This window comes from Oreochromis niloticus, linkage group LG11 (genome assembly GCF_001858045.2).
Source record: "Oreochromis niloticus isolate F11D_XX linkage group LG11, O_niloticus_UMD_NMBU, whole genome shotgun sequence".
In the NCBI taxonomy this organism is placed as follows: Eukaryota; Metazoa; Chordata; class Actinopteri; order Cichliformes; family Cichlidae; genus Oreochromis; species Oreochromis niloticus.
In genome coordinates, this window is record NC_031976.2 from 16,504,750 (window position 1) to 16,531,792 (window position 27,043).

A 27,043-nucleotide genomic window follows, 5' to 3' on the forward strand; every position below is an offset into this window, starting at 1 on the left:
ACACTCAGGTTAAACATACATTGTGATGTAATGTAACAGTTACAGACAAATATGCTATATTTGCTTAACTTAAACATAGATATTTATACATTATGTTCATTTATTTTTCTTTAAATGCATTATAATGTGCAATGTGACAAACTGTAATGTGCGGCCACAACTTTCCATACTGTGTATTTTGTTAAATAAGTGCCTTAATTGTGATTTTTGTTAATGTTAAGTGTAGAGTAATTCTAAGTTATGCTACTTTAGTGGGATTTGTATTTGCTTTGTGTTTTGAAATGTAACGTGTTTGAAATGTAACTAAGACAGAAGGAGCTAACTTAGCTCACCACATACGCTGGAGTAATGTGTGGCAGTCATGTTGGGCTTTTTTCTAAACTTTAAAACATTTGTACATTGCTGAGACACACAATTTTACATTGTATGCTGGCACAATAATTGTCTACAATGGGTCAATGTAATATTAATTCTGTTAGCTTTGCTATGTTAGTGTTACATTTCCGCTACACAGATACACCATTAGAAAGTTTTAACTAATGAATGTTTGTCCTGTAAAAATCTTTAAATTTTGTTGATATTTTTTGGGTTTATATTGACATTAAGATGCATTTCTAGCATATTTGGAAGACATGAATGTGTGTAAATAATGATCAGGCAGAAGCGAGACATTAAACTGTCGTCCATCTCATTATTCACCTCTTTTTCATCAGCAAAAATAATCTGCTGGCAGCCCTCTCAGCAGCCTTCTGCTGAACGTCTAGTGTTGACATCGCTGGGATGTCTGTGTTCGGGCTATTTGTATTCCAAATGTGGTGTGCACATCTTTTCAGTGTCAAACTTAGAGTCAATTTAGATGTTGTTTTATTTTGCTTCTATAGGACCTGTAGTCCAATGTTTCCAGGGGGTGGAGGACATGTTTTCTGTACAGAAACACTTACATGTGGAGGACTAAAGATTGATCAGCAGACATCTCCAAGATGGTGCAGGCTCTTACTGCTAAAACAAAAACGGTGGATTTGGAGCAAAAATGTCTCCAGCTTCTCACAGACTGCCAAATGTGTGCATCGACAAAGACTGTCGAGCAGTTCATACATAGACAATTGCACAAACTTTTCGGAGTTCAGCTGATCATAGCCACATTCACTTCCCCTTATAGTTAGCTCTTCACAATAAAACTTGTATACTTGTAAAAACGAAACGTATATAAAGGAAATGCTCTTTTGAACCTACACATTGTACTCGTTTTAAAAGGAATTCCAAACTTTTTCAATGTAATATTTCACATTTTACCGTGTATTTCAATGTTTTTAATATTTCAACAATGAATGACAGTTTAAACCTGGTTAGAAACAAATGAGTTAATTTATTTAAATGAATAAAGAAAAACAGGAAAATCAAAAATAACACACAAAAAAACCCTCACATGTACTGAATAAATACACTAGATCTAAACTGTGGACCTAGTTTGGGCTTCGTATAAATGTCCAGAATTGGTCATGAACAGACAGACCCAATATAACCATCATCAGGTCTATCTGATGTCAAATGTTTAGTGGGCATCAGGTGGAGACAATAGCTGATTTCAAACCCTGAATAAGGCTTATTCACTCCCCGGCCCATGTCGTTAGGTCTCACAAGGTTTGTTTTTGGTTGGATTCTGCAGCCAGGGGTGCTCCTGAATTAATTTCAAGGTAGCTCGCTTCTCTGGCCTTCGTGTCAAGCACATCTGCAAAAAATGCTTGCAGTCTGATAGGAGAAAGGATCGAAAACAACAATCAGGATGGAAACTGCAGTGACAGCTTGGAATTTGTAGGGAAATTGTTCTACACAGTTAACACCAAAACACAGCTGTCCTTCCATTGTCTCACCTTGGGACATCTCAATATTGAAAGAAACCCTCTGGCGGAGAAACTTGGAGGTGCTAAACTGTTGCTTTCCATCCAACATTTCATACAGCAGTGTTCCCAGCTGCCAGACTGTGGTCGGGACAGCCTCGTATCTCCCGTCTGTGAAAAACTCTGGAGGAGCAAAATCTTCGGTTCCTCCAAAGCAAAGACAGGAAGAAAGCATGAGGACCAGGGTCAGACTAAATAGGACCAGGGTCAGACTAAATATGAAAAATCATCACTCCACAATTCAACAGATGAATCAAGAGAAGATGACGAATGCCATACCAGAGAATTCAGAGTATGGTTGTTCTTGCACCAAGCAGCCACAGCCAAAGTCAATGACTCTAACACGATGTTCATGGGAGCCAGTTTCAACAAGTAGGTTTTCCACTTTGATGTCTCGATGGAAAACACCGTTGCGAAGCATTTGTATGGCTGCATCTACCATCTGTTTCATGATGTTCTGAAACACAAAGAGAAACAATTACAGAGTTGAAGAAGAGCCTGATTCCTGTTAGTGTGGTAGCTATCAAACAAACAAACTCTTTGCAGCTTCTCTGGAATAGTCTAAATACCCCTCAAAGTCATAAAACTAAAAAAAACAACCTTCCTTCACCCAGCTTCAGTACCTTAGCAATGTCCTCCTGCAGGGCCCCACCATTGATCTTCATGTAAGTGAGCAGGTCCACACAGGGGACTGGTCTCTCCATTACAAGAAGAACCTCTTCCGCAAGATCATACCAGTCCAGTATGGAGACGGCTGCAGATTTCCCTACAGAAGATGGTCCACTACCCACTGTCACCATTAGTAGAACTTCCAGTGGAACCATAGAAGTTTTCCCCCGGAAGCGCTAAAAAAGAAGAAATGTGAAAGAGTGGATGAGTTTTTCTGTGTGGTTTCCTCATTTGATTTCCACAGCAACATGAAGGTGAAACATCTTTAACACTACAAGTCACTCACCACTTGTTCACGCTGTACATCATCTTTGTTGATGTGTTTGATCGCCACCTACAGGCCAGTCAGTAGTATTTTGGTTATTACAGGCAATGGTAAGAGAGATATATCATTAAGAGTTGTACTCACTGGTAAATTATCTGTTTTTCTTCTCCCAGCATAAACAGAACCAAAGCCTCCTTCCCCGAGCATTTCAAGCTCTTCGTATTTGGCCTCAAAGAAGGCTACACAGACAGAGAGAGATACATATTTTTGCATGTGAACTTCGGATAATGTGGGATAAATGGAACAAATATCTTGTTGTTTTCTCAAGCGTAGCACAACGTAGGAAATAGTACATTTCTAAATGTTTTCACTACTAGAAATACTCAATTTGGTTTGTTTAGCTGAAGCAGGTAACTGGAAAGAGTGTAGAAGGAAGCTCAACAAGTCAAGTATTAGCATTTCAGAGTATTTACTTTGTTGCTGTAAGAAGTAGGGCAGGGCAATATGGCCACAAATATTTATCACGATATATATTTGAAAATTTGCGATTACGATACAACTGACGATATAATTGATGCGAGACAAAATACTTTACAACTCCACAACTTTATTAGTGCAAAAAAACCCATCAATTTATTTTCACTTTAACAAGCAGCTGTTTTTTATGTGCATTAAAGCTATATAAAAATGTAATAGTGCAAATGCAAATTCCTTTCCACCATGTGCGTATGAAAACAAAGGCACTGCGCATGTGCATTTATTCTATCGCGATATTTCATTTTCTTATCATTGCCTAATATTGTATTGGTATTACCGTAAACGGAATAATATGACATGCTACTTTTGAGATTGAAGTGATTAGGTCTCATTAAATTTAAATCTGTTATTGTTAACAAAACATTTCTTAAACAAAGAGAAAATTGCACATCCTCTCACAATATTTCAACTCCTCGGTACACAGCTGCATCATGGAGTTTAGCCATTTTTATACATTTGTGTCTGAGTCAGTATGTTAGGGCTTGCTGATGTTAAATAGAGCGGCGATTATATCGTATACATTGTTTAGTATTTTGTATCAAAGTGATTAAAAAGTTTCCATCAGCTACTAAAGAGCTGGAAGTTAAACCCAGCTCCACAACACTGTTGGTGTGTCCCACTGTGGAGGAGACTGATATTACAACTAGGAAATGACTGCATACTAGCACCGCTTACTGACCTAACACACCGGTTCTGAAAATGACTGCTGTTTGCATGACGTTGCTATAATTGCCATTAGTGAAAGAAACTCAATGAAGAATTTGCAAACCTAAAAGCAACAAAACAAACTTAAGCTACCTTAAATCCTAAATCCACAGCCTAACCATACAGTTTGGTCCTATATAGTCATCTACCACTGATCTTACTTAGTTTACCTCTGTTTCTGTTGAATGGGAGGGACGTGTTCCCACTGTTGTAAATGGGAGCTGATTGACTGCTGCATCCTGGCGAGGGCTCACAGTCATTTTCCCTGGTTGCCTGTCTAGATGTTTCTGTTCCTGGCAGCTGCTTAGTTCTGTCCTCCTCATGTGATTGTCTGATACTGGTGCCTCTCTCCTGTCTTTTAGCTGGTGTCTCTCTCGAGGTGCTGGCCTTTCTTTTCACACCCTTTACTGGCACAGTGTCTACTGCCGACTGAGCAGGTCCACAGCCACTCCTCAGCCTTTTTCTAGGTGACTCTGATGCAGTGCTGGCTTTCCTCTTTTTTTCCAAGCTACATGTGGCTTTAGTGGTGCTGCCACGGCTCTCTATAAATCAGATAATCCCAGTTATTATTAAGCTGATGACAGCATGCAGTTTGATTTCCACTGAACCAAGAAGTCTGTGTGATGTTCAGTGCCACTTAGTTTTAATGTTCACCATTTTACAAATTTGAAAATACTTAACTAATTAATACAGCTAAAGTTTAGAGAAGCTTTGCGGGTTTAGTAGGTCTGTGTCAAAGTCAGACTTTCTACAACATATCCAGCTGGTTGAAAGTAACTATGTACATTTACTCTAAGAATGCAGTGAAGTCCAGTTACTTTATGTCTTTATTCAGGTATTTTCTATTTTGTCCAAATTTTGCTTCATAACTATATGACGAAGATATGACATTATATTTGTAATATAACAACACTCAAAAGTACAGAGATGTGTTTTTGTCCTTTAACTTAGTCTACACAACCAGGCTTTAAAGTCACAATAACATCATACTGCAAATAGTAAAAAAGTAAAGACTCCAGCAGAAAATTAAGAATACAGTTGATCCGTTTCCAATAACAACCAGTTGTATTTTCAATGCAAAGAAGAAAAATGCATTTTTCTGCACAAAAACCAAGAAAATGATGCTAACTGCAAATAAATAAAAAAAATACTTAAAATAAAATTATTTACATTTGAAAAACTTTAGTGTACAAATACACTAAATTACAGACAAAAAACTCAGTTTGAAGCTGTCTGCAGTGGATGAAAATTAGAGGGTGACTTACCTGAGCTTCTATCAGAGGGCACGAGATCTCCACTCTTTATTGTCTCAGAGACCATCTTCTTGGTAAATTTGCGCAATCACACTTTGAGAAAATGCTTGACTTTAAATATATCGATGCTAAGTTGAGCTTTTCTGACGTTGCTGTGCTGCAGTGAGTGAACTGTGTGTTCTGAGTTGCTATGTTTTAAAGGTGATGACTCGGGTTCCATTCCGTGAGTTCACAAATACACAAGATTGAACAATGCAAAGGAAGAAAACAAACACTTATTTCAAATATTTTTATTAAAAGGTCTTAAGGAGTCAAAAGATGAATGATAAACATACTGGGTTGGGTTCTTTTCCAAATTTAACACTGTAAATCAGAGAGGGATATTATACCCCTTCTGTCAAAAATATTCATGAGCTTTTTGAGTGTTAGTTTCTATGAATTATTCATGAGCTCAGTAAGTAATTAAATTATGATAATTAAATTCTGATAATTAAATTATGATATTCATAAAAATTATGATTTTCATAAAAATATGATATTCATAAAAATTATGATTTTCATAAAAATATGATATTCATCCAAAATATGCTAGTTCATTGCTTTTCTTCCCCCCAAAATAAGAACTAATTGCTTATTTTAGAAAAGTTTTTATATCAAATAGCATTCTTTTTTTTTTTTTTAATCCATTAAAAACTTTTTCCTTTTTTCCCTAAAGAAACGCCATCTGGTGGTGGGTCAGCGCATGACAGCGCATGAGTGCACAGGGCGCGCACGAGCGCGCCTGTGTGTCTAGGCGCGCCCGTGCGCGCGCCTGACTCGGGACCGTGCTTCTGTGGGGGGCTCCGTGTTTATGGGTGAAAATGTGTTAAACCAGTATAAATGTGTTTAGTTAAACTTGTGCTTTTGTAACGTTCAGAATGGCCAGACATACAGGGTGCATGCCTTGTGGGAAAAGTTTATTTCAATTTATATGCATTTGTTTAATCCGAACAAAGAAATTTAAAATCAAAGTCCGAGTCGCAAAAAACTCTCGCGACCATAAACGCCCCGCGGCTCCCAGCGGCTTACAGCAAAAAACAAACAACAACAAAAAAAACCTCCTGAAAAACAAAAAGCCTTAGTCTTTTTTCTTCAAAAAAACAGCCCTATCACTAGCTCCGTCTCTAAGTTCTTACTAGCGATCCTTAGGAAAATAAGCAGGGAGAAACTCCTGAAAAAACCCTAACCCTTTTCTCCAAAACCCCTAGAAATAACCTGTAGTCAACCTCCTATCCCCAAGCCTTATATTCGATAACAGGGCAAAATCCTGAAACCAAATCCTTAGGCATTTTTTCTCAAATCCCGCTCAGAGTCTAAGTTCTCCCTTCGCTCCGAGCCGCAGGATTTGGTTTCAGGATTTTGCCCTGTTATCGAATATAAGGCTTGGGGATAGGAGGTTGACTACAGGTTATTTCTAGGGGTTTTGGAGAGAAACCGCGGAGGTTTTTGAGGAGTTTCTCCCTGCTTATTTGCCTAAGGATCGCTAGTAAGAACTTAGAGACGGAGCTAGTGATAGGGCTGTTTTTTTGAAGAAAAAAGACTAAGGATTTGGTTTCAGGATTTTGCCCTGTTATCGAATATAAGGCTTGGGGATAGGAGGTTGACTACAGGTTATTTCTAGGGGTTTTGGAGAAAAGGGTTAGGGTTTTTTCAGGAGTTTCTCCCTGCTTATTTTCCTAAGGATCGCTAGTAAGAACTTAGAGACGGAGCTAGTGATAGGGCTGTTTTTTTGAAGAAAAAAGACTAAGGCTTTTGTTTTTCAGGAGGTTTTTTTTGTTGTTGTTTGTTTTTTGCTGTAAGCCGCTGGGAGCCGCGGGGCATTTATGGTCGCGAGAGTTTTTTGCGACTCGGACTTTGATTTTAAATTTCTTTGTTCGGATTAAACAAATGCATATAAATTGAAATAAACTTTTCCCACAAGGCATGCACCCTGTATGTCTGGCCATTCTGAACGTTACAAAAGCACAAGTTTAACTAAACACATTTATACTGGTTTAACACATTTTCACCCATAAACACGGAGCCCCCCACAGAAGCACGGTCCCGAGTCAGGCGCGCGCACGAGCGCGCCTAGACACACAGGCGCGCTCGTGCGCGCCCTGTGCACTCATGCGCTGTCATGCGCTGACCCACCACCAGATGGCGTTTCTTTAGGGAAAAAAGGAAAAAGTTTTTAATGGATTAAAAAAAAAATAAAAGAATGCTATTTGATATAAAAACTTTTCTAAAATAAGCAATTAGTTCTTATTTTTGGGGGAAGAAAAGCAATGAACTAGCATATTTTGGATGAATATCATATTTTTATGAAAATCATAATTTTTATGAATATCATATTTTTATGAAAATCATAATTTTTATGAATATCATATTTTTATGAAAATCATAATTGTTATGAATATCAGAATTTAATTATCAGAATTTAATTATCATAATTTAATTACTTACTGAGCTCATGAATAATTCATAGAAACTAACACTCAAAAAGCTCATGAATATTTTTGACAGAAGGGGTATAATATCCCTCTCTTAAATCCCTCAGTACACAGAAACTGTATGAAATGGCCACAAACAGAAATACATGCATACAGAATAGCAGTATGAAGAGTTTACACACTTTTATGAAATGAAATTTCTATTCTCTATTCTTCTTTCACAAATAAAAAGAAATCTACATTTTAAAGTTTCACAGATGTAGTTTTTGGAAGATGGGGTCAACAGAAATACTGTTCAACTGAATATCAGCATTTCACATGGCAAATATTTTCTGTGAGCAACAGCTGCACATTTACACATCCAGAAGTGTTAGCTTTCATTTGGTGTTTTGATTCTGTCTATTTGATGAGTGTAATATGAGTTAGCGCTTCTGCTACCCCTGCTTTGGTCTCCTCTGGTCTCAGAATAAATAAATGCAACACAGAGTTGACAATGACATCAATTTTGCTTCTACAAGAACACCTTTCTAAATACAAATCTGCTAATCTTAAAACTTTGACCAAACCAGAGTTTACCAAGTCTTCTTCAACAACTCAGGCCTTAAAAAAGAGGAATAACCAGGCTGAATGTCTTTCCTTAGGAAAAGAAATAAACCAAAAGTCACTTTAAAAAGTGTAGCATCTGACACATCACTGCTGTTAAGTGATAAAATATTTTTCTCCTCGTTTTCTTTTTTTTTGGTATATTTGTCACACAGTTTTCAGATAATCAAACAAATTTTAATCTTACACAAAGAAACCCTGGAAAATACCAAAAGTAGTTTTTAAGTTATGATTTCATTGATTAAGTGGAAAAAAAAGTTATCCAAACCTACTTGGTCCAGAGTGAAAAGGCTGTTGCCATCTGTTTCAATCATGCAATTATTATTTCAATTAACTACATTTATTTTGGGAAGTTGACTAAATTTCATAAGCCACACCCAGTCCTAAATACTGCCAGATCTGTTAAATCAAGAAATCTCATAAAAAATGACTAAATAAAATAAAAAGCCATTGTCTTTACAGTGGCTTCTACCTGCTCGGAGCTCTCTCTCTCTGTGGCTCACACTTCCTGATGTTTGCAAAAAGATTCTTCTTTCAGACCAGTTGTGCTTCAGATATTAGTTTGTGCTTTTACGTGTTAATGATTTTGTTTACTGTTTTATTCAAAAAAGAAATCCAGAAAATGCTTTGGGATTGTTTTCCTGGGTTCTGTTGTTCAAATTTTTAATATCTCCTACTTTACTGTGTGGTGGGGACATCAGGTGAGTAAGTGCTGACATTTGAGTGCTTGACTTGGTTTTGTGCTCATTGACAGAAAAGCAGCTTTCACAAAGATTAAACTATCTACATATCTGCAGTCTCAACATGCTCAAAAGAAGGTCCGCAAAGGGCCTCCAGCACCAAAGTCAAGTCCTATGAAGAGATGCCAGGCCTAACAAGAGGTCTCAGCCTGCAAACTCCTGTCACAACAAAGGGATGTGCACCACGTTAAAGCCAATATGAGAAGCAGATATAGCTGCCAAATAAAGCTTGTTGGTAGACAAAGAAAGACTCTTATCCAACAGCTCCTACAGCATTGTCAGAACATCTGCAATAGAGCCCTGGAACAGGATAACATTTGGGTCCTGGCACCACTGCTTAAAAGCTTTTATCTCTGAAAAAACATACAAGCCTTTAGCACATGAAGGCTTAGCATTTTAAATACTTGCGAACACTCTTTGGGGCAAACTCGTTGCTCACAAGGTAAGCATGCAGCCACCAGTGCTCTTGGCCTGGTTGAATCTTCTCCCTTCCCACCTGATAGAAGAAGGTCCCTGTGGAGAGGAAGCTGCCAGGCCCTCACTTCCAACAGTTAAGATAACTTCAAGATTTCACTTCACTCACAGCCTATCTCCTGCATAGATAAACTTAACATCATGAAAATAAATAATGCATCTTGACTGTCTTTCTGACTCCCTCAGGATAGTTTTTTGGGAGTGTCGAAGCCAACGGTTGCTGAGAGCATGGAGCAAATCTTTCAGTTTTTTTTTAAACCTCACTAAAAAAATCTCACAGTGATTCCTTTTCTTGCTGCTGTCTTTTTTGCTTAAGCTTTAATGTTGACATACATTGTCAACCTGAACATCCTGAACAACACAAAATGAGAGAAAACACAATGAAGTGTGTTTGCAGAATTTCTTTTTCTTCTTAGAAGGAATCTGTAACACAATGTTTTTTTGATATTTATAATAGAAAATAGTGGTTCTGCTGTTTTCCCTCTTTTTCTTAAAGCATGAAGCGTACATAACAACAAGACACTCAAATTACACATAAACATATGTGAGGAGAAAAGGTCTTTAAGTATATACCTTAAATATAACCACTGATCACTTGTTCCAAGTATGACCTAAGGCCTTGTAGTTGGGAGGCTTTTCTTTCATTATAGTCTTTCAGCACCATCTTCTGGTGAGTTTGTTCAAATATTCCTGGCTGTAGTCGCCAGTAAGTCGTGTTCAAAGTAATATTTCTTTGGTGCAAAAAAAAAAAAAAGTGCTATTTTTTCCCACTTTGAAGTGACCGGGAATGATTTTTCCATATTTCCCGACACAGAAAAACTTGATTAAGCAATGATGAAGCAGCAGCTGAAGCCTGTGTGTAAATAAATGTTTAATGCTCAAAAAGAGGCACTAAAAACAGGAAGTTATGAATCTGGTCTATAAAGATATCTGGCATAAATTACACCTTGACACAAGACTGCACATCCATTCAAGTATAAAAACTCAAAGTATAAATAAAATCAAAGAATGCAGGTTTAGTGCAAATGATGTAAAAACAGTCACACAGACAACAGACAATATGGACTGGAATACACATACACAAAGAACTACTGTGAAAAAAGATCAAAATGAGCCCCACACAGACAACAAAACCAGCTGGGAAACATGCAAACAAAATCAAAACGCAAAGCACACAAAGAGTCCAGAAATGAAGGGAAACATGAAAAAATAAGATACAAAAAACCCCCTAAAAAATAAAACAGACAGAAGAATTCACTGCACGGACAAAAGTAGATACTGGACACTGACACTGAACTATGCATAATTCAAAATGCTGCATGGTACAGTGGCTAGCATTTTTGCCTCACTGCAAGAAGGTCGTGGGTTTGAATCCAGTCTGGCCTTTTATTGTATGTTCTCCCTGTGTTTTCATGAGTTACGTCAGGGTACTCTGGCTTCCTTCCACAGTTCAAATTCAAGTATCATGTTAGATTAACTGATGGTTCTAAACTTGACCGTAGGCGTGAATGTGAGTATTAATGGTTTGCTGTCAATCGGTCCCTTTGACCGATTGACCTACTGTTCGGAGTGTACCCTGCCTCTTGCTCCATACCAGACCTATTTACATTTAAGTTTATTATAAAAAGATAATCAAAGACAAAATATCTTATAAAAATATATTTTGTCAATACTAGTTTTGGTGATGGGTTCTTAGATGCATAACAAATATTCATTTGTTTTATCAGCTGAGCAGAGAAATCTCAAAATAGACTCACCATTAGACCATAAACCAAGAGGCCAAACCAGAAGTACATGGAAATCAGAGTGTATGTCCTTTCACTTCTGCAAGGAGGCTTACATTTTAGTTACAGACTGTTAATCTAATACCTCTGTTACATAATACCTCCAGTACCATGTGTTTAAGTGTCACACAAGGATGGAACTGTAAGCAACAACAAAGTGCAAAGTTGTTTATATGCATGGTTTTCACAAAAGAAGACATGAATTACATTTGTTTAAAAAGGAAAACACATTTTAAATACAGTTTTTAATCTGTAAAGAGAATGACTGAAACTTATTGTTTCTGCAGAGCACAGGAATTCCTTTACATAGTCAATGCCTGTATGTCATCATATGCAGGCATCTTGTTGTTACTTCCTCTCACAAGTTGAGAGAGAAAACCACCCTTTAGGAGTGCAAATATGATACCAAGAAGCATATTTGCACTCGCACTTAAGGGGCTGTTTGTTGTTACCACCTTATTAATCAGAACTGAGTATCTTGTTGTTGTTCTGTTGTGTTGCTTGAATTGTTCACAGAAAAATCACTCATTTCTGGATCCTCTGTTCCAACAAAAGCAGGGTTGAGTATTTCACATGTGTATGAATACACTTTGTTGCGCTCCTGAACAGGTAATTCCGCATAAGGGTAGTTGTGAGCGAGGTCAATCTCCTCCATACTTAAGCTGTGTGTTCCTGTAACACTCCAGAGATCATCGTCACGATTTACCAATAAGTCCTGCATCCTGACTGTGTCCTCTTTCTGGCTTCCCCAGGACAGTTTCTTGGGAATGCTGAAGCCAGTGGTTGCTGAATTACCCATGATACCAAGGAGCAAATCTGTAAATTAAAAAGAAGAAAACAACAAACCACTAGTAAATAAATACATGTATGAATGTATGAGTGAAGAATTTGCAGAACAGAGTTTTGTTTTTGTTTTACCTGGTCACTAAAACAGCTGCTGGGTCTTTCTACTGAAGCAACGAATGCTGAATGATGGCTGATCTGGTCTATTTTAAAGGCCTGACCGTGTCTGTTATTGATGGAACATTTAAGAGTCATCAAACAGTAACAATTGAAGTGTATCTCATAGTAGTTAACATAAACCAATCAATCAATCAATTACTGGAAAATGCGATCACCATTTTAAAGGTTTTTGAAATCTTGATGAAAATAACCAAAACAAACAGTTTTTAGTTGTGAGGTTTAAGTTTATGTATTCTCCAGAAAGTTTATTTCATTTTGATGTTGTCATATGTCATAAAGTTTAATAAAATAGGCACATTTATCACCTGACATTGAACTCTGCAAAAAAGAAAATATTTATTACACTATGGGCCACTATGGACTTCATTTTAAGTGACATATGAATGAATCACTGCATTGACCCTTTTCCTTTGATTAATTTTTTTTAAACACCACTTGTTCTTGAGTAAATCAAATTAAAAGTAAATTCATTTTTTAATAAGTTTTATTATAAAAAATGACAAAGTAAGATTAGAAGTTAACATGTTTTAGTCCAATACCTGTCCGAAGTAATAATTTTCACCTAGCAACTGAACCGTAGTGGACTTAACTGTGGGATCTTCTGATCTTTAATGTATTGTTTGATATTTTAAAATGGAAAACTGCAATTCTGGTTTTTTTTTTTTTTTTTTTTTTAGCAGTGCTTAAATGCTAAATGTGATCACTCAAAAGAAGACACTGACTTACACATAAACATATGGGATGTGAAACAGTCTTCAAATAGTATATACCATCAGTATAAATCTTTCCACATGAGTTTCTTTTATGATTTTTAATGGGCAAAGACAGGAGGATGAGAGGGGCAACAAGGACACAACCCCCCCCCCAAAAAGAAGTGGTTTAGATGGCCCCTGTTTTATCCTCTCATCTTTTCTGACCTTTTTTTTCACTAGTTTTAAGTTTGAGTAGGGTCAGTGTCACTGAGCATGAGGTGATAACCTGGACCCGCCCTACAGAGGTTGCATAGTCCAACTTCTCCAGGATGACACACACACACACACACACACACACACACACAGTTGATGATCATTTTGTATTGCACTGTCATTTTCTGGTCCGTACTAATATTTCAGTGAGTACTGAAGGAGGCCAGTTTATTTAAGGATCTTTGTTCTTGCTGTCTGTGGTAACTTATGTTTAAAATAAGCTTTCTTTGGCACAACCAATTGCTTCCAATCAACTGGGATAAATAAAAATATCTTCTGCACCTACACAGACCCTCGAACTGAACATCTGAGCTGGTGGTTAGGATTGTGGAAAAGAAAATAAGTTAGTCTGAATTATATGCCTTGTAATTAAAATGAAGAGTTTCTTGAAAGGAGTGACACAGACTTTTAAAACAATTGGATTCTGGCTATACCTCAACAAACATGTTTGTATTGAGGGTAATGTAAAAAGTGTAGTCATTTCAGCCATGCCAACAATCAGCGTACTCTATCTTATTATTGATTTTTTTTTTCTTGTTGATTTTTTTAGCTCCTTAGACCTGAGCACAGCACACATTTCTTGGTTTTTATCTCGATGGTTGTTGCTGATTAATGAATAAACAGACCAGACCAGGGTGACCAGATCACAACACACTGCCATGAGATGAGAGATAAGCATCCAGTCTAGTCCCACATAAAGTGGGAGATGTGATCACCCATATCTGTTAGGCTGTTTGTAAGCATTGATACCATTTATTTGTAATGCACATTTAATTAACTCACAATGTAGTTAATATAAGTTTTAAAATTTACACGCTTTCCTGAGTATTTTCTCCAGTTAAAACATTAACAGCTACTATGTTAGCTAGACATGTTAAATGTCATTTTTTATAAAGAGGATAGGCAACGCTTGTACTGTTGTTCAATAACTAATCACAAAAACAATAGCGATAAAACAGCTAATAAACATATTCAGTAACTTGACAACTTTGTAATTATTGCAAAACTTTAATGGTAATTTTTCAAAGCACATTATTTGATCAGACAAACAAAAGTACAAAACAGAACTTCTCTTACTTACAATATTTTACAAAGAAATGTGAATGACAGATGACAGGAAAACTGAGATATAATATGTATGTGGTATAAGATGAATATAGCACTAGGATTTTTCTTTTTTCCTTGACTCCGACCTGACCGCAGCTGGTCTTCCACATATATTACATGTTGGTGTATACTGATTCATCCCAGTCAGTCTGCACAGAAAAGACTGCTTAGTTCACTCCAGTCTTTGACGCATGATTAGATTAAATTTTAAAAAATACAAAACTTTACCTACCTCTATGTTCCCATACACACTGTCATTGGTGTAAATGTCATTGCAATGGACATCCTCATAGTTCTCCTTCCTGTACAAAGAATGCAAAAAGCAAAGAAGTTTGGGTTTTTCCTCTACACACAAATTATATCAAATATTCATCATTCATGTTTAATAATGAATAAAGTGTGTTTTGTTTTGGGGTTTTTTTTTTAACTGATTTGAAGAATTAAAACCTTTTTGTTTGAGCATAACGAGGGGGCTCCGCAGGTCTGTCTGACCTCATGGTGCTTAAGTCAGATTTTGGTGTGCCATCTGATTGCCCCCTGCTGAAATTTAAAACATCAGGAGAAAAACTAAGACTTTCCAAAAATATAACAAAAATATAACATTAGCATAACATCACAACAACAATTAGAAGCAGATAAATATTGTTTTATTTTATGATCATATTTAAAACAGGTATTGACATTTTACATGACTTGAACTTATACCTGTTAATGTTTTATGGTGTGTAACTTATCCTTAACAACCTACCATCTTTTAACAGTTCCCACTCCAATGGCTATCAGAATTATCAGAAAAATCACACCTGCTCCAGAGGCTATGAAAATATTCTGCATGTTGTCTGTTCAAAAAGAAAACACATTGAATATTTTTTGTTTTGCCATGTAAATATAGAGTGATAATAATCTATGCTGTTTTCTTGAGATTCAAAGTTTTTTTTCTTACCATTAGCAGGTACCGATAGTGTGAGATTAGCATTTCCCAATGTGTTGTTTGCCAGGCAGTGCACAAACTTGAAGGACCCAAAGTCTGTCTGCAGAGTCCCAGTAGTAACAGAGCCATTTTTCTCTACTTTGCTGCTTTGCAGGACTCTGTCACCAAGAACAAAATGGACCATGCTGGGAGGCTTGGACTGTACGATGCAATCACACTTTACTATGCCGTCATATGAGGAACACTTAGAGTAAGTCTCAATGACAGGGGCATCTGTTAAGACAGCAGATATAATTAGGATCTAACAGATAACCATACATTTATTTTATATGTTTGAATGAAAAGAAAAATCTCTTCTGTTGTTATATTTCTTGTATTGTTTACTTACATAACACATTGAGCTTCACGGTGCTTGATCTGACTCGTCCTTCCTCATTGACAGCAGTGCAGTACACGGCCTCTGAGTGTCTGGAGACATTTGACATTGTGTAGGTTTGTCCCTTATTCAGCAGAGCTCCAGTTTCACTGTGCCACTCATAGCTGCTGACAGGGTTTGCATCACTGGAGCACTTCAGGTGTGCAGTTTCTCCCTCATTCACATCTGACTGGTACTCAACCTTCACATTCACTGGAGCATCTGCATAGAAACATTTAACCCTTAATGTTACTGTGCAGCATTTTAGTTTATTTTTCATACATTCAGGTCAAAGCTGAGCTTGTTTCAATACTCTGACATGATGTAGCAATAAAAGAAAACTTCAGAAACCAAAGGGATAAACATAAATGTTATGACAAAATATTGAAGGTAATGTCACATATCAACCAGAAACATTTTATGATTTTTTTCTGTTCAGATTTTTTTTAAAACATTTAATTTTCAGTCTCTTTGGTTTCATTATTACATTTTTTCCCCCCGATAAAAAAACAACAACTAAAACTTTATATAAAACTATGTCCCGTCTTTAAAAGTTCTTACTAAATTACAGCATTTACAATATTTAAAGGATTCTTTTTTAACATGTTTTTAACATGTTTTTAAAGCTGCACACTTACATTTTACTTTAATGGTCTTGGATGTTTCCTGCTGCTTTCCTCCGTGGTATGTTACCCTGCATTGTAAAGGTTTGTTGTGATCAGTGCGGTCTGAGTGAAAGGTCAGAGTAGATGTTGCTTTCCACTGGCCATTTTGAAGCTTCTGTGTCTGAAAATGTTGCTCTCCAGAGTGACTCCAGTGGAAATCAGGTGGATATGTGGGGCAGGAGTGAGACACAGAGCAGAATGCAGATACAGTTTGACCCTCCTTTACCTCTTCTTGCACAAAGAAATCAGTGGGATTTGGTTCACCTGTTTAAACGAGAACACATGAACATCATATGACTACTGTAATGCAACACATGGCACTTGATGCATGTGGCAGTTGATGTCATGTTTTATGAAGACTGGGCTTGTCTTTACTGATAAAACATGAATAAGAGTCCATTGAGGTGACCAACACAAAAAACATTAGATTTTTAACAAAATCTAAGAAGGAAAAATGCGGGACAGAAAACATAAGAAAGGTATTTCCTGCCTCATTTGGACAGGAATAAATAAATAAATAATTTCTTTTGCTTAAAAATATAAGATTAAAAAAAAAGTAGGGGCTTCATTTGGCATGATTTTTTTTACTGTGTCTGCACTTTTCCCAACCAAAATATAAATTAAACTTCTTAACTGGGTGGTAACATCACACATCTGCTTAAAGAAAAAAAAGGTTAAAAAAAAAAGGTGATTGATTAACCCTATTTTAATACCACAAATGAAGAACTTGAAAACATTTAAAATTAATTTATATTAATTGAACACATCTCTTTCTGAAAAAAAAAGCCTAGAAATAAAGCCTAGAAATAAAGAAAGGCTTATGAGACCTACAAAATGTAATTTTATTGTCAGTATTCACTCACATTTTACTTACCGATCATTGAAATAGAGACTTTGTTACTGAAGTAGGAAAACATGTTTGTACCGTCTAGTTCAATCCTGAAAAAGAAAGGCCCTCCATCACTTTGCTGAAGATTTTCAATCATCAGAGAACAGTTTTTCTTGCTGAGGTCTCCAAGAATTTTTGTTCGTCCCCTATACTTCTCCACAGTGTTAGACTGAGTTGGATGATAGATGACACGGTCATCACTCCTCCAAATCCCTGTGAATGTATGGACCGTTATATCTGGGTAGTTATAAGTGCAGGGGATCACCACACATGAGCCAAGGAGACCTTCCACTGAGGACGGCACATCAACTGTCCAGGATGATTCCGTTTGAGTGGCTGCAATAAATTGCACAATAAAATGGAGTGAAGTGAGGCACAGAAACAGGACAATCGATAAGAGAAAGAACGCTTAAAGGCATGAAACAAAATGCACATTCCCCTGAATTAGTTCTAGAACTTCTGAAAATAAATTCATACAAAACGCAGGACATATCATACCTTTGAAGCAAATGCATATGAAAAACACGAGCCACTGTAAAGCATCCATCTCGTCTTCTAAAAAAAAAAGACTGTGTGGGTGCTTTCATTTCCTCCAGGGTAGAAGTGAAAAGTTTGGCTTCCTTCCTGCTTGTATTAGCCATTGCATTCACTTTACCACAAAGTCTCATGCATGTATAATGGGGAAAGCTTGTTTTATTAATTTATCAATGGAGTCTTCACTGCATTGATTAGTAGTTTTAACACTTCTACAGAGCAATTTGTTAGTATAAGCTCAGTTTTCAAAGTTCACTTTGAGCTAAATAAGAAGAGTTATGATACACACACACAAAGCAATAGATCACAAACTATGAGACCAACAAAGCCGCAAAGGACAGGCTTTACAGTATATAGCTGTTTAGTAAGCATGCTTACATTTTACAGACCATGTATGATATACGCAGTATAATGTATAGAAGCATCAGTAAACCAATGTGTGTCAAATACTAACAGCAAATTACCAAAGCATCAAATTAAAACAGTACACTGTGTCGTGTGTTTAACTGGTTCTTACACAATCCCAAAAAAGGAATAAAATTGTTTTGCTTTCATTTCACAAAAAAAGTTGTTAGTTTTAAATTGACGTGTTAAACTGGCGCGTCCTCATTTCCTCTTCACATTTTGAGAGAAGAGACAACTCACATACTTGTACTAGCAGCACCAAGGCTGCTTTTGTTTATGCATCACAACTAGGTTTCTTCTTGTGGAGCTGTTAATGTTAAATGGCCACATAGTCATTTATGGATCCTCGTTTAGAAAAAAGTTTTTCACACATGTATGGATACACCTTGTTGCCACAAAAAGAGAAGGAAAGCTAAGAGTGTGGAATGTGTAATATGTGTAATGTTATGTGCAATGTGTTATGATTGGCAGATGATGGACAGAAGGAGGTTAAATATACTGTGTGTGCAGGACACTAGTTGGAAGGGAAGCAAAGGCAGAAGTATTGGATGTTGATTTGATAGGTAGAGAAATAGAGTAGCAGTTATGTTGATTGTATGCGAATACAGATGTTGCTGGAAATCAAAGGTATGATATTGAATGCTGTCAGAGAGTATGCCCCACAACTCGGACGTCAGTTTGAAGACAGGTGAATTACTAAGTAAGTTAAAAGAAGTGACTGCCCTTGTACATATACTAGGATTCTGTGTCCACTCTCCTCTGCTCTTCTCCCTCCACACCAGGGGTGTCGAACTCATTTATATGCCGGGGCACATACAGCCCACTTTGAGCTGAAGTAGGACAGGCCAGTAAAACTCCAGTGTAAAGTTGCACATTTAACAGTTGTTCTAAATGATTAAAAAAAAGCTGCTGTAAGAGAAAAAGAAATATGTCAGTACGTCTTGTAGGTGTGAAATTGTAAAACATAAATGTTTAAAATTAGAGAAAAAGTTCTGGTAGCTCATTGACTAGACTGACCAGTTTATGTTTGTTTGTTTTTTTTAAACTGTAATTGTAAAAAACTGAAATTTCTAAAGGGAAAAAATAAACAACACAAACTTTTCTGTCACAAAGTTACAGAGGTTTCATTGCTTTTGCAATTTGCCATAATTTGTGAAAGCTAAAATTGTTGAATAGCAGAATTTCAATACCGACCTTCTTGTCCGAGGTCACTTTTTGAAAAAAAACAAACTGTATGCAACGATAGACTGGCATGTAAAAAGCAATGAGAAATAGAGCTGTGCAGGAAGTGCGAATTTATCATGGTGGAAGCAAGACAGCCAAAGTAAGAGGGAATTCATGACAGTGTTTTTCAAACATGGAGCATAGCTTTGGTCATCTTTGGTTACTTTGATGACATGGTTATCTATGTTTCTTTTTTCGCTCTCTGTCTCTGTGTTGTGTTTCCCATTTTATTTTGGCAGTCTTTGTCTCACATGCATTGTGTTCAGTATCGCTTCCCCTGTCTCTTTTTTTGTCATGTTATGATTTGTTCCTCGTGTCTTCCCACCTGTTGCACATCCCCTCATTATCCTGTGTGTGTGTATTTAAGTCATCAGTCTCCCTCTGTTCTTTGTCATGTCATCCACTTTTGCTGTCTCTCCCTGGTTTATCCCAAGTTCCTAGTTTCAGTTCCCAGTTCTTAGTTTTTGTATGTTTATACTTACAATGATTTTGTTGGAAGTACAAACATACACGTATAAAAGCTGCCTCCGTTAATTCTTTTGTCTCAGAGTCCTGCATTTGGGTCCTACTTCTGTCTGCCATGCAGCACCACTGTGACAGTGAATTGTTGGGTTGTTGTTATTCAGCCTGGTTCTGTGCCCCTTTTTAACCTTGAGCACCCTCCCCTTTAAACATCTCTGCACGGCCCTGGTCAGAATACACCAGGGAGCACAGGTGACCTAGATCAGAGTAACAAGAAAAGGGAAACGGAACCGATCACAATGCACACAGCACAAGAGACTATCTAAAGAGACAGGAAACAGAGAAAGACCCAGATTCCAGACACATCACCTTGACACAGGAAATGAGTAAACACAGAATAACAGGCAAACCAGACAATCATAGAAACAGGGGAAAGAGTAGACCCGGAGACATGAGCAGGGGCAAAGATTAAGATAACTAAATATTGCAAACTAATAGTGACTTGACTGACACATACATGCACACCTTCATACATCAAGTTACTTTTTGCACAATCCACTGTCATTTTGGCACTTTTCTTATGCACTGTTATGTCTGCACTTTCTTGTGTCTGTGTCGTTCTGTTATGTCTGATGTTGCACTGTCTTTGTTTTGGGTTTTTTGCAATTTTTGCGTCACAGGTGTCGAACTCCAGGCCTCGATGGCCAGTGTCCTGCATGTTTTAGATGTGTCCTTGAGCCAACACAGCTGATTAAAATGGCTAAATTACCTCCTCAACATTTCTTGAAGTTCTCCAGAAGCCTGGTAATGAACTCATCACTTCATTCAGGTGTGTTAACCCAGGGTGATATCTAAAACCTGCAGGACACCGGCCCTCGAGGCCTGGAGTTCGACACCCCTGCTTTATGTAGCCCTGTGTTGATTGTCTGTTATATGTTATGTGTAACAGCATGGTCTTGGAGGAACGTTGTCTCGCTTCACTGGGTACTGTACCACTGCCCATAGTTAAAATGACAATAAAGCCACTTGACTTGACATGACAAAGGAGAGATCAAGATATTAACAGATTACAGACTACTAACTAAGCATGAAACTATAAACTAGACGCAAACTAAAGGTAAGTCAAGACTGAGACAAAGACAGACACTACAGAGTAGCTTGCCATCACCAGTGTGTGAATGTGTGTGTGAATGGGTGGATGACTGAATGTGTAAAGCGCTTTGGGGTCCTTAGGGACCAAGTAAAGCACTATACAAATACAGGCCATTTTACCATTTACAGAAGCACAGAGAAATGACAGACTGCTGGGACTGAAGGTAAAAAAGCATGAAGATGCTGAAGACAGGACACAGAGACGCGACTAGGAAAGACTGGACACAAAAAGGGGAATCAACATAAAACAAGAAATCCAGAGCTATAACTAACAAACTCAGCGGTACTAAAACATAATATACTCAATCAGTAACGGACAACAGACAATGGCAGCATTTGGCTTCCTTTTTTCAAACTAAGACTTGCATTTCTTTACATCTAGTTGTCCCTCAAAATTAAAGTCCTTTGTCCTCTTTTGTTTCTGGGGCCTTTGTGACCATAAGTTTAACATCCCCAGTGTGAACCCTCTTGCTCTTTTGTCCTTCCAGATTTGCAGGCTGTGGTTTGCTTCAGCAGTGGCCCATATTTGGCAGTTATTAATAGTAAACATTTTATTTTTCTACTGCAACAGTTTTGTTCCTTCTCTCTGTCCTTTTTTATTTTATTCTTTTATCATGACACACCTGACCAGACAACCAGTTTATATGGACTTAATCCAAACAACTGGTCTGTACATTTGAGAGTCCCTTTGTTAACACTACTAGGTTTCCAGGACGGAGTTGTAACCATGAGGTTTCCAGCCACTCCTAATAAGGTAATCTAATGTGCTTTTCATCTATGGAATGATATTCAATTATTATGCTATTGATTTATGGCCCTTTATTATTATTACTACTTATACTTTTGATGTGCACGAGCTACCCTCTAGTCCTTAACTAGAAAGTGCGACTTTTCTAGCATAATAAGTGTTAGATGGGCCAAGAAGCCAGTATGTGGATGTGGGCCTAAATGCAGATTGATTCAACCACAGGAAACAATGATAAAGTGTTCTCACAATCTTTATTAAATGACACAATGTAAAGCTAAGGCACAGTGAATGAATGTTTAGCTTGGTTCCCAAACGTGAGGGTTCTGTGAACAGAGGGAGAGGCTGGTTGACAGAGGTATGGGGAGGTCACTATAGTAAAGCTATGGTATTAAAAATAACAGGGTTTGGGGATGGTGAGACAGATGGAATTTATGGCTTACTTGACAGGTGGAGTGGCAGTGGCATCGGGGGACGTAGTGTTGGCCAGGTGAGTGTCCTACAAGGTGAGAGTGCAGAGTGAGTCCAACCTGACTGATCCGGAGATCCAGAGCTAACAAAGACAGGAGGGCAGGCAGGTGGTGAAAAGTGAGTCAGTTCATAAGAGGCAGCATGAGGAATCCAATTGGTGGTAAAGAGCGTCCAGGGAGGAATGCAAACTACCAGGTAATTAGAGTGGTGATGGGAGAGACTACAAAGGTCACAAGGGAACAAGATAAGTTTAACATGGAACTAAGCACAAGAAGCAAAAGGCCTGCTACAAACGTGTGGTTAGTTGACCAACTGGTGAAGAAGAGATGTTGCCGCTGTTCTTAAATACTGCCTGTAGATTAGCCTGGATCTCCAACAGGTGAGTATTGCAGGTGTTAGACACAGTGAGCACAGAGAAAGACTTATTCACACTCACACTAACCCAACTGTATCCCACTGGGAGGTTTGGGAGAGGCAGAATGGGCGGAAAATAAATGTGTGCATGGGGATATTTGCAAGTATTCTCTAGTGCCACTGCAAGTTAAGTTCAAGAGCAAAATTATAGACTTACAGCTGTAATTAGCTCTTGCCTTACATACCCATTAATCCTGGGAATGGATTTGCCTGGGTTTAATATGTTAATGGGGTAATGTTTAGGGGTGCACTCTTAACTGGCAGGGACATGGAGTGTCTGCGCTGTGCTCAGTGGTGATGTGACATCAGCAGACACTGACTCCGGGAAGGAGGAAATTCCATTGGTTCTGGTGACTCGCTCCATGAAAGATATTCCACTGTAGTGGATGATACTTTACGCCAGGGGTGTCAAACTCATTTTACATTGTGAAAAACAGAGGTTTTATTAGAGAAGTATTTTGCAACTTGTCATTATATAGGAAAAGTTTAAAAATCTTTGGTATTGAATAGCAGAAATTAGGCTTTCTTGTCAGAGGTAGTTTTTGGGGGAAAAAAACAACAATGGCCGACAACACTGTGCACAACAGTAATACGCAAGCGAATAAGGCAGTAAATATAGATTTTTTATGGGAAACTGGTCTTGAAGAACACTTAGAGAGAGAGAGAGAGAGAGAGCTGTGGTTTTCAAATATGAAGCATAGTTTCGGTCTTTTTATGCTGCTGGTTCAGCTAATTTTAGTTGGGGAGAAATGAAACCTGGAGTTTCATCTCTGAGAGACAACACCAGCATTTTCGTCTCTGTGGCATGAATGGTTCAGTAAATTATGGTTGGGGAGATAGATGTCAGCTTTAATTGTTTATTGCTTATTTACTTTATGTAGTATGAATGGCCATAAGGGACATTTTTATCAGTAGAAAAAGCTGTAAAACATATGAGAATACAATTAAAAGTTCAAAAATTATGCTAGTGCTTGTTTGTGGTGAGCAGGAGATGAAACAAGTTACAAATGGCTTCAAGCGCACATTCAGGCCTGCGAGACTCCTTTAGACACTCAGACACTGAGTCATGGCTTTGTGGTACATCCAGACATTCCTGCATTTCTGCCATTCAAAGACACTTTGTATATAGTTTCTTTTTATTCAATACTAAATATTTTATTTCATAAAAGGCCTTATTTGAAAAAATGTCTTTTGCCCTCCACAACAGAAAATGGTTGAAAATAAAAACCCAGTCTGCCTTTGCATATGATTGGCCACATGCTGTGCCCATCAAAGTAAAGTCCCACCCCTGTCTACCCAGATTCTCAGCAGGACTGAAGATTCAGCTCCAACATAAACCCACCGTGCGATTAATAGTTGAATTGAAGACATGTGAAATTAGCTCAAGGGCTGGATGGGCCATACATCTCACACCCCTGCTTTACACAAATGACTACACCTCAACAGACCCATCCATCCATTGTCTGTCAAAATAGTCAAGTGTGTGTGCCATGATGGTCATCTATTCAATTCAATTCAATTTTATTTATATAGCGCCAAATCCCAACAAAAGTCGCCTCAAGGCGCTTTATATTGTACAGTAGATAGCACAATAATAGTCATCTGACACATCTGACTCATCAAGGATTGCAATGAGTCAGCAGACTGATGTAGGGTTCACCATCTGGCTCCGTGGTGCAGTTAAAACCAAGCCGAGTATGCTCAAAACTGTAGTGATGGCAGTGGACTGCAGGAGTGGCCCTTCTCCATTATCCCGCCTCACTTTACTCAACAGCTTTGTGTCTGCTGTGGAAACCTTCAGGTTTTTGTGATCTACACTCTTCCTGTCTGTCTTCTTTCCCATGTAGTAGTGAAAGATGTATTCTTATCTTTTGACTAAAAATACAAACTTCAGAAAAACCCATTACAAGTATTGCAAAAGCGAATTTAAGTGAAAGCACACAATTTTTTTCAGGGATTGTGTGTGATTACTCTGCACATAGAACTCTGTCTGAACTTTAAGCCACACACGTGACACTCTCTACCTACCTCTTTTATTCCATTCTGCACCCCAATAACATCAAGAATCAACAACCACAACACCTTTAGGGCAAATACTACATCTCTCCCCTCTTACACAACACTTTGCATCATCATAACTCGGTAACACAAAAATATTCACTTGTAGACTCTGTTCATAAATATTTCTTGCATTCACCTTACTTATGTATTGCAATTAAAACAGTCAGTTTATATATGCATTATTACATTTTAATTGACATAAATAAATAATTCATTGTTAAAACTTTTTGTAGTTTTTTTTAATTGTTTTCTTTGTATTACACTACCATCTTCTGGACAGTAACAGTTTTTGACAGATTACTGAAGGAGGCCAGTTTATTTAAACATTAATGTCTGTGATACCTCTACCGTAAATAAACAACATAAAGTAAAAGTGCCAGAGACACAAATTAAAGGACTTCCTCGGAAAGTAGACTCTGCTAAACCTTTTGTTGTACAGCATCACTGTTGGTATTCCCATCCTGTCTGTCATTCAGGTGCGCTGAAGCACCTGTAGCTGTTTCCACCTCCTCACCATTCAAGGGCAACTTTATTTCTACTCTTCACCAGCTCCCTGTACTTTGACTCCCACCTTCAATACACTCAACCACTGCAGTGTCATCAGAAAACTTCTGCACTGCGCTGTTATGCTGGGAATGACGTGTACAAAATAAACAGGAATGAAGACTGGACCGTCCCATGTGGTGCCCCAGCATTACTATCGACCACATGAGGCAGGTCGCCACCCCAGCCATACAAACTGAGGGCTCAGAAGTGATGACACTCTGCATGATAAGAGAGACATAGTGTTGGACCAAAATTGACTTTATGGCCTACAAATTATGTCTAGATAGTACTGTAAGAAAATTCAATGTTGTCACTTAAGAAATAGAGTATTTAACAAGTTCACCCTTTGACCTTCATCACCTCTAATGATCAATTATTCAAAATGTGTCTGCCTACAAGATTTGTTTTTGGATAAAGTTCAGTGCTATTGTTTGTGCCTTTTTGTGTTTTTAGTTTGTAAGAAATCATTTTAATGGTGCAGATTCACTCTTGTGGAGTCTTTATAATCACATCAGTTATTTTTTTCTGGATATTCCTGATTTTTTCATTTGACTTTCTCCCAACCAATGTTACTGATTTTCTTTACTATTCTCATGCATGTCATCAAAAGGTTGTATGTTTTGTAATTAAATAAAAGAACTTTACCTTTGTCCTTATGTTAAGTAAATGTGCTCAGAGGAGTGACAAAGAAAAACAGTAGTGACCAAGAATTTTAAGAGTTGGCTTTGTTTCTTGTTAAAATACAGTTGGTTCAGGGTTTTATTTATCAGTCATGATGATCAGTTCCTTATTTTATTTATTTTTTCTTCAACAAAGCACATACATCTTGATCGATGACCAGAAGGAAAGGTTTGTTTGAGTGAGACAAAGTGGAACATGTTACTAATGGTGAACGCAACTTTACAAACTTTAAAAAACTAAACAAACAAACTATACAAATGTTTGCTTAGGTTTGTTCTGTCAACTAACCAAAGAAAATTAACAAAAAATCTCTGTGACAATGTTCTTAAGTGTTAAAATGGTTCGTGCACAATGCCAAAAACAGAATCTTTTTAACTTCTGCTTCTTTTTCACAAAAAAAATTAAATAGGTGTCATCTATTTCAAATTTGTAAATTAGTCTCATTTCCTCTTTATGAGCTTAGAGAGAAAACCACCCTTGATGAGAGATACTATGACCAACACTTTACGTACTTGTACTAGCACCACAGGGCCTGTTTGCCGTTGGCTCATCACTCATCGCAATCTAATATCTTCTTGTTGACCTGTTTTGCGGATAGCATGGTTCACTGTGAATTTTGTGAATTTTGTGGACCTTCCAAAGGCAAGGTTAAGTGTTCCACATGTATTTGTTACTCACTTGACTATGTAGTTCATTAAAAGGGAAGCTGTGAGTGAGTCTTATGTCTTCAACTTCTGTTCCCTGAAGGAGATAAATGCAGTGTAGGACATCATATCCCCCACATGTCCTGGCCGAAATTACTTCAACTCACATCCTTTAAGGCAGATGACCTCTAGTGTTGGGTGTATCAGATTCCCAAATAATAAGTTACTGTAACTGCATCACATTTTATAGTAACGCAGTAACGTAACACATTAATGTACTAAATTCAGTAATTATATTAAGATTATAATTATGTTGTTACTTGCATTACAAAGTTTCTTCAGTTATCTGTATTCTGAGTGGATTGAAAGG

General features: G+C 37.5%; 2 protein-coding genes across 2 annotated transcripts; both read right to left on the reverse strand.

Moving 5' to 3' along the window:
- Positions 1–1,397: 1,397 nt before the first annotated feature.
- Positions 1,398–4,490, reverse strand: LOC102077113 (serine/threonine-protein kinase pim-1). Its single transcript, XM_019355404.2, has 7 exons — positions 4,245–4,490; positions 2,977–3,071; positions 2,854–2,901; positions 2,522–2,743; positions 2,178–2,355; positions 1,872–2,045; positions 1,398–1,749 (listed from the first exon to the last, which is right to left on the reverse strand). Exons 2-7 carry the CDS (start codon positions 3,037–3,039, stop codon positions 1,628–1,630), a joined length of 807 nt encoding a protein of 268 aa, XP_019210949.1. The 5' UTR covers positions 3,040–3,071; positions 4,245–4,490; the 3' UTR covers positions 1,398–1,627.
- Positions 4,491–14,319: 9,829 nt separating this feature from the next.
- LOC109200029 (sialic acid-binding Ig-like lectin 14) lies at positions 14,320–17,931 on the reverse strand. The gene is made up of 9 exons (XM_025911289.1): positions 17,833–17,931; positions 17,320–17,670; positions 16,419–16,709; positions 15,754–16,002; positions 15,378–15,638; positions 15,183–15,273; positions 14,882–14,974; positions 14,667–14,736; positions 14,320–14,583 (listed from the first exon to the last, which is right to left on the reverse strand). The coding sequence occupies exons 1-9, from the start codon at positions 17,879–17,881 to the stop codon at positions 14,548–14,550; spliced, it is 1,491 nt and encodes a 496-aa protein (XP_025767074.1). The 5' UTR covers positions 17,882–17,931; the 3' UTR covers positions 14,320–14,547.
- Positions 17,932–27,043: the final 9,112 nt, after the last annotated feature.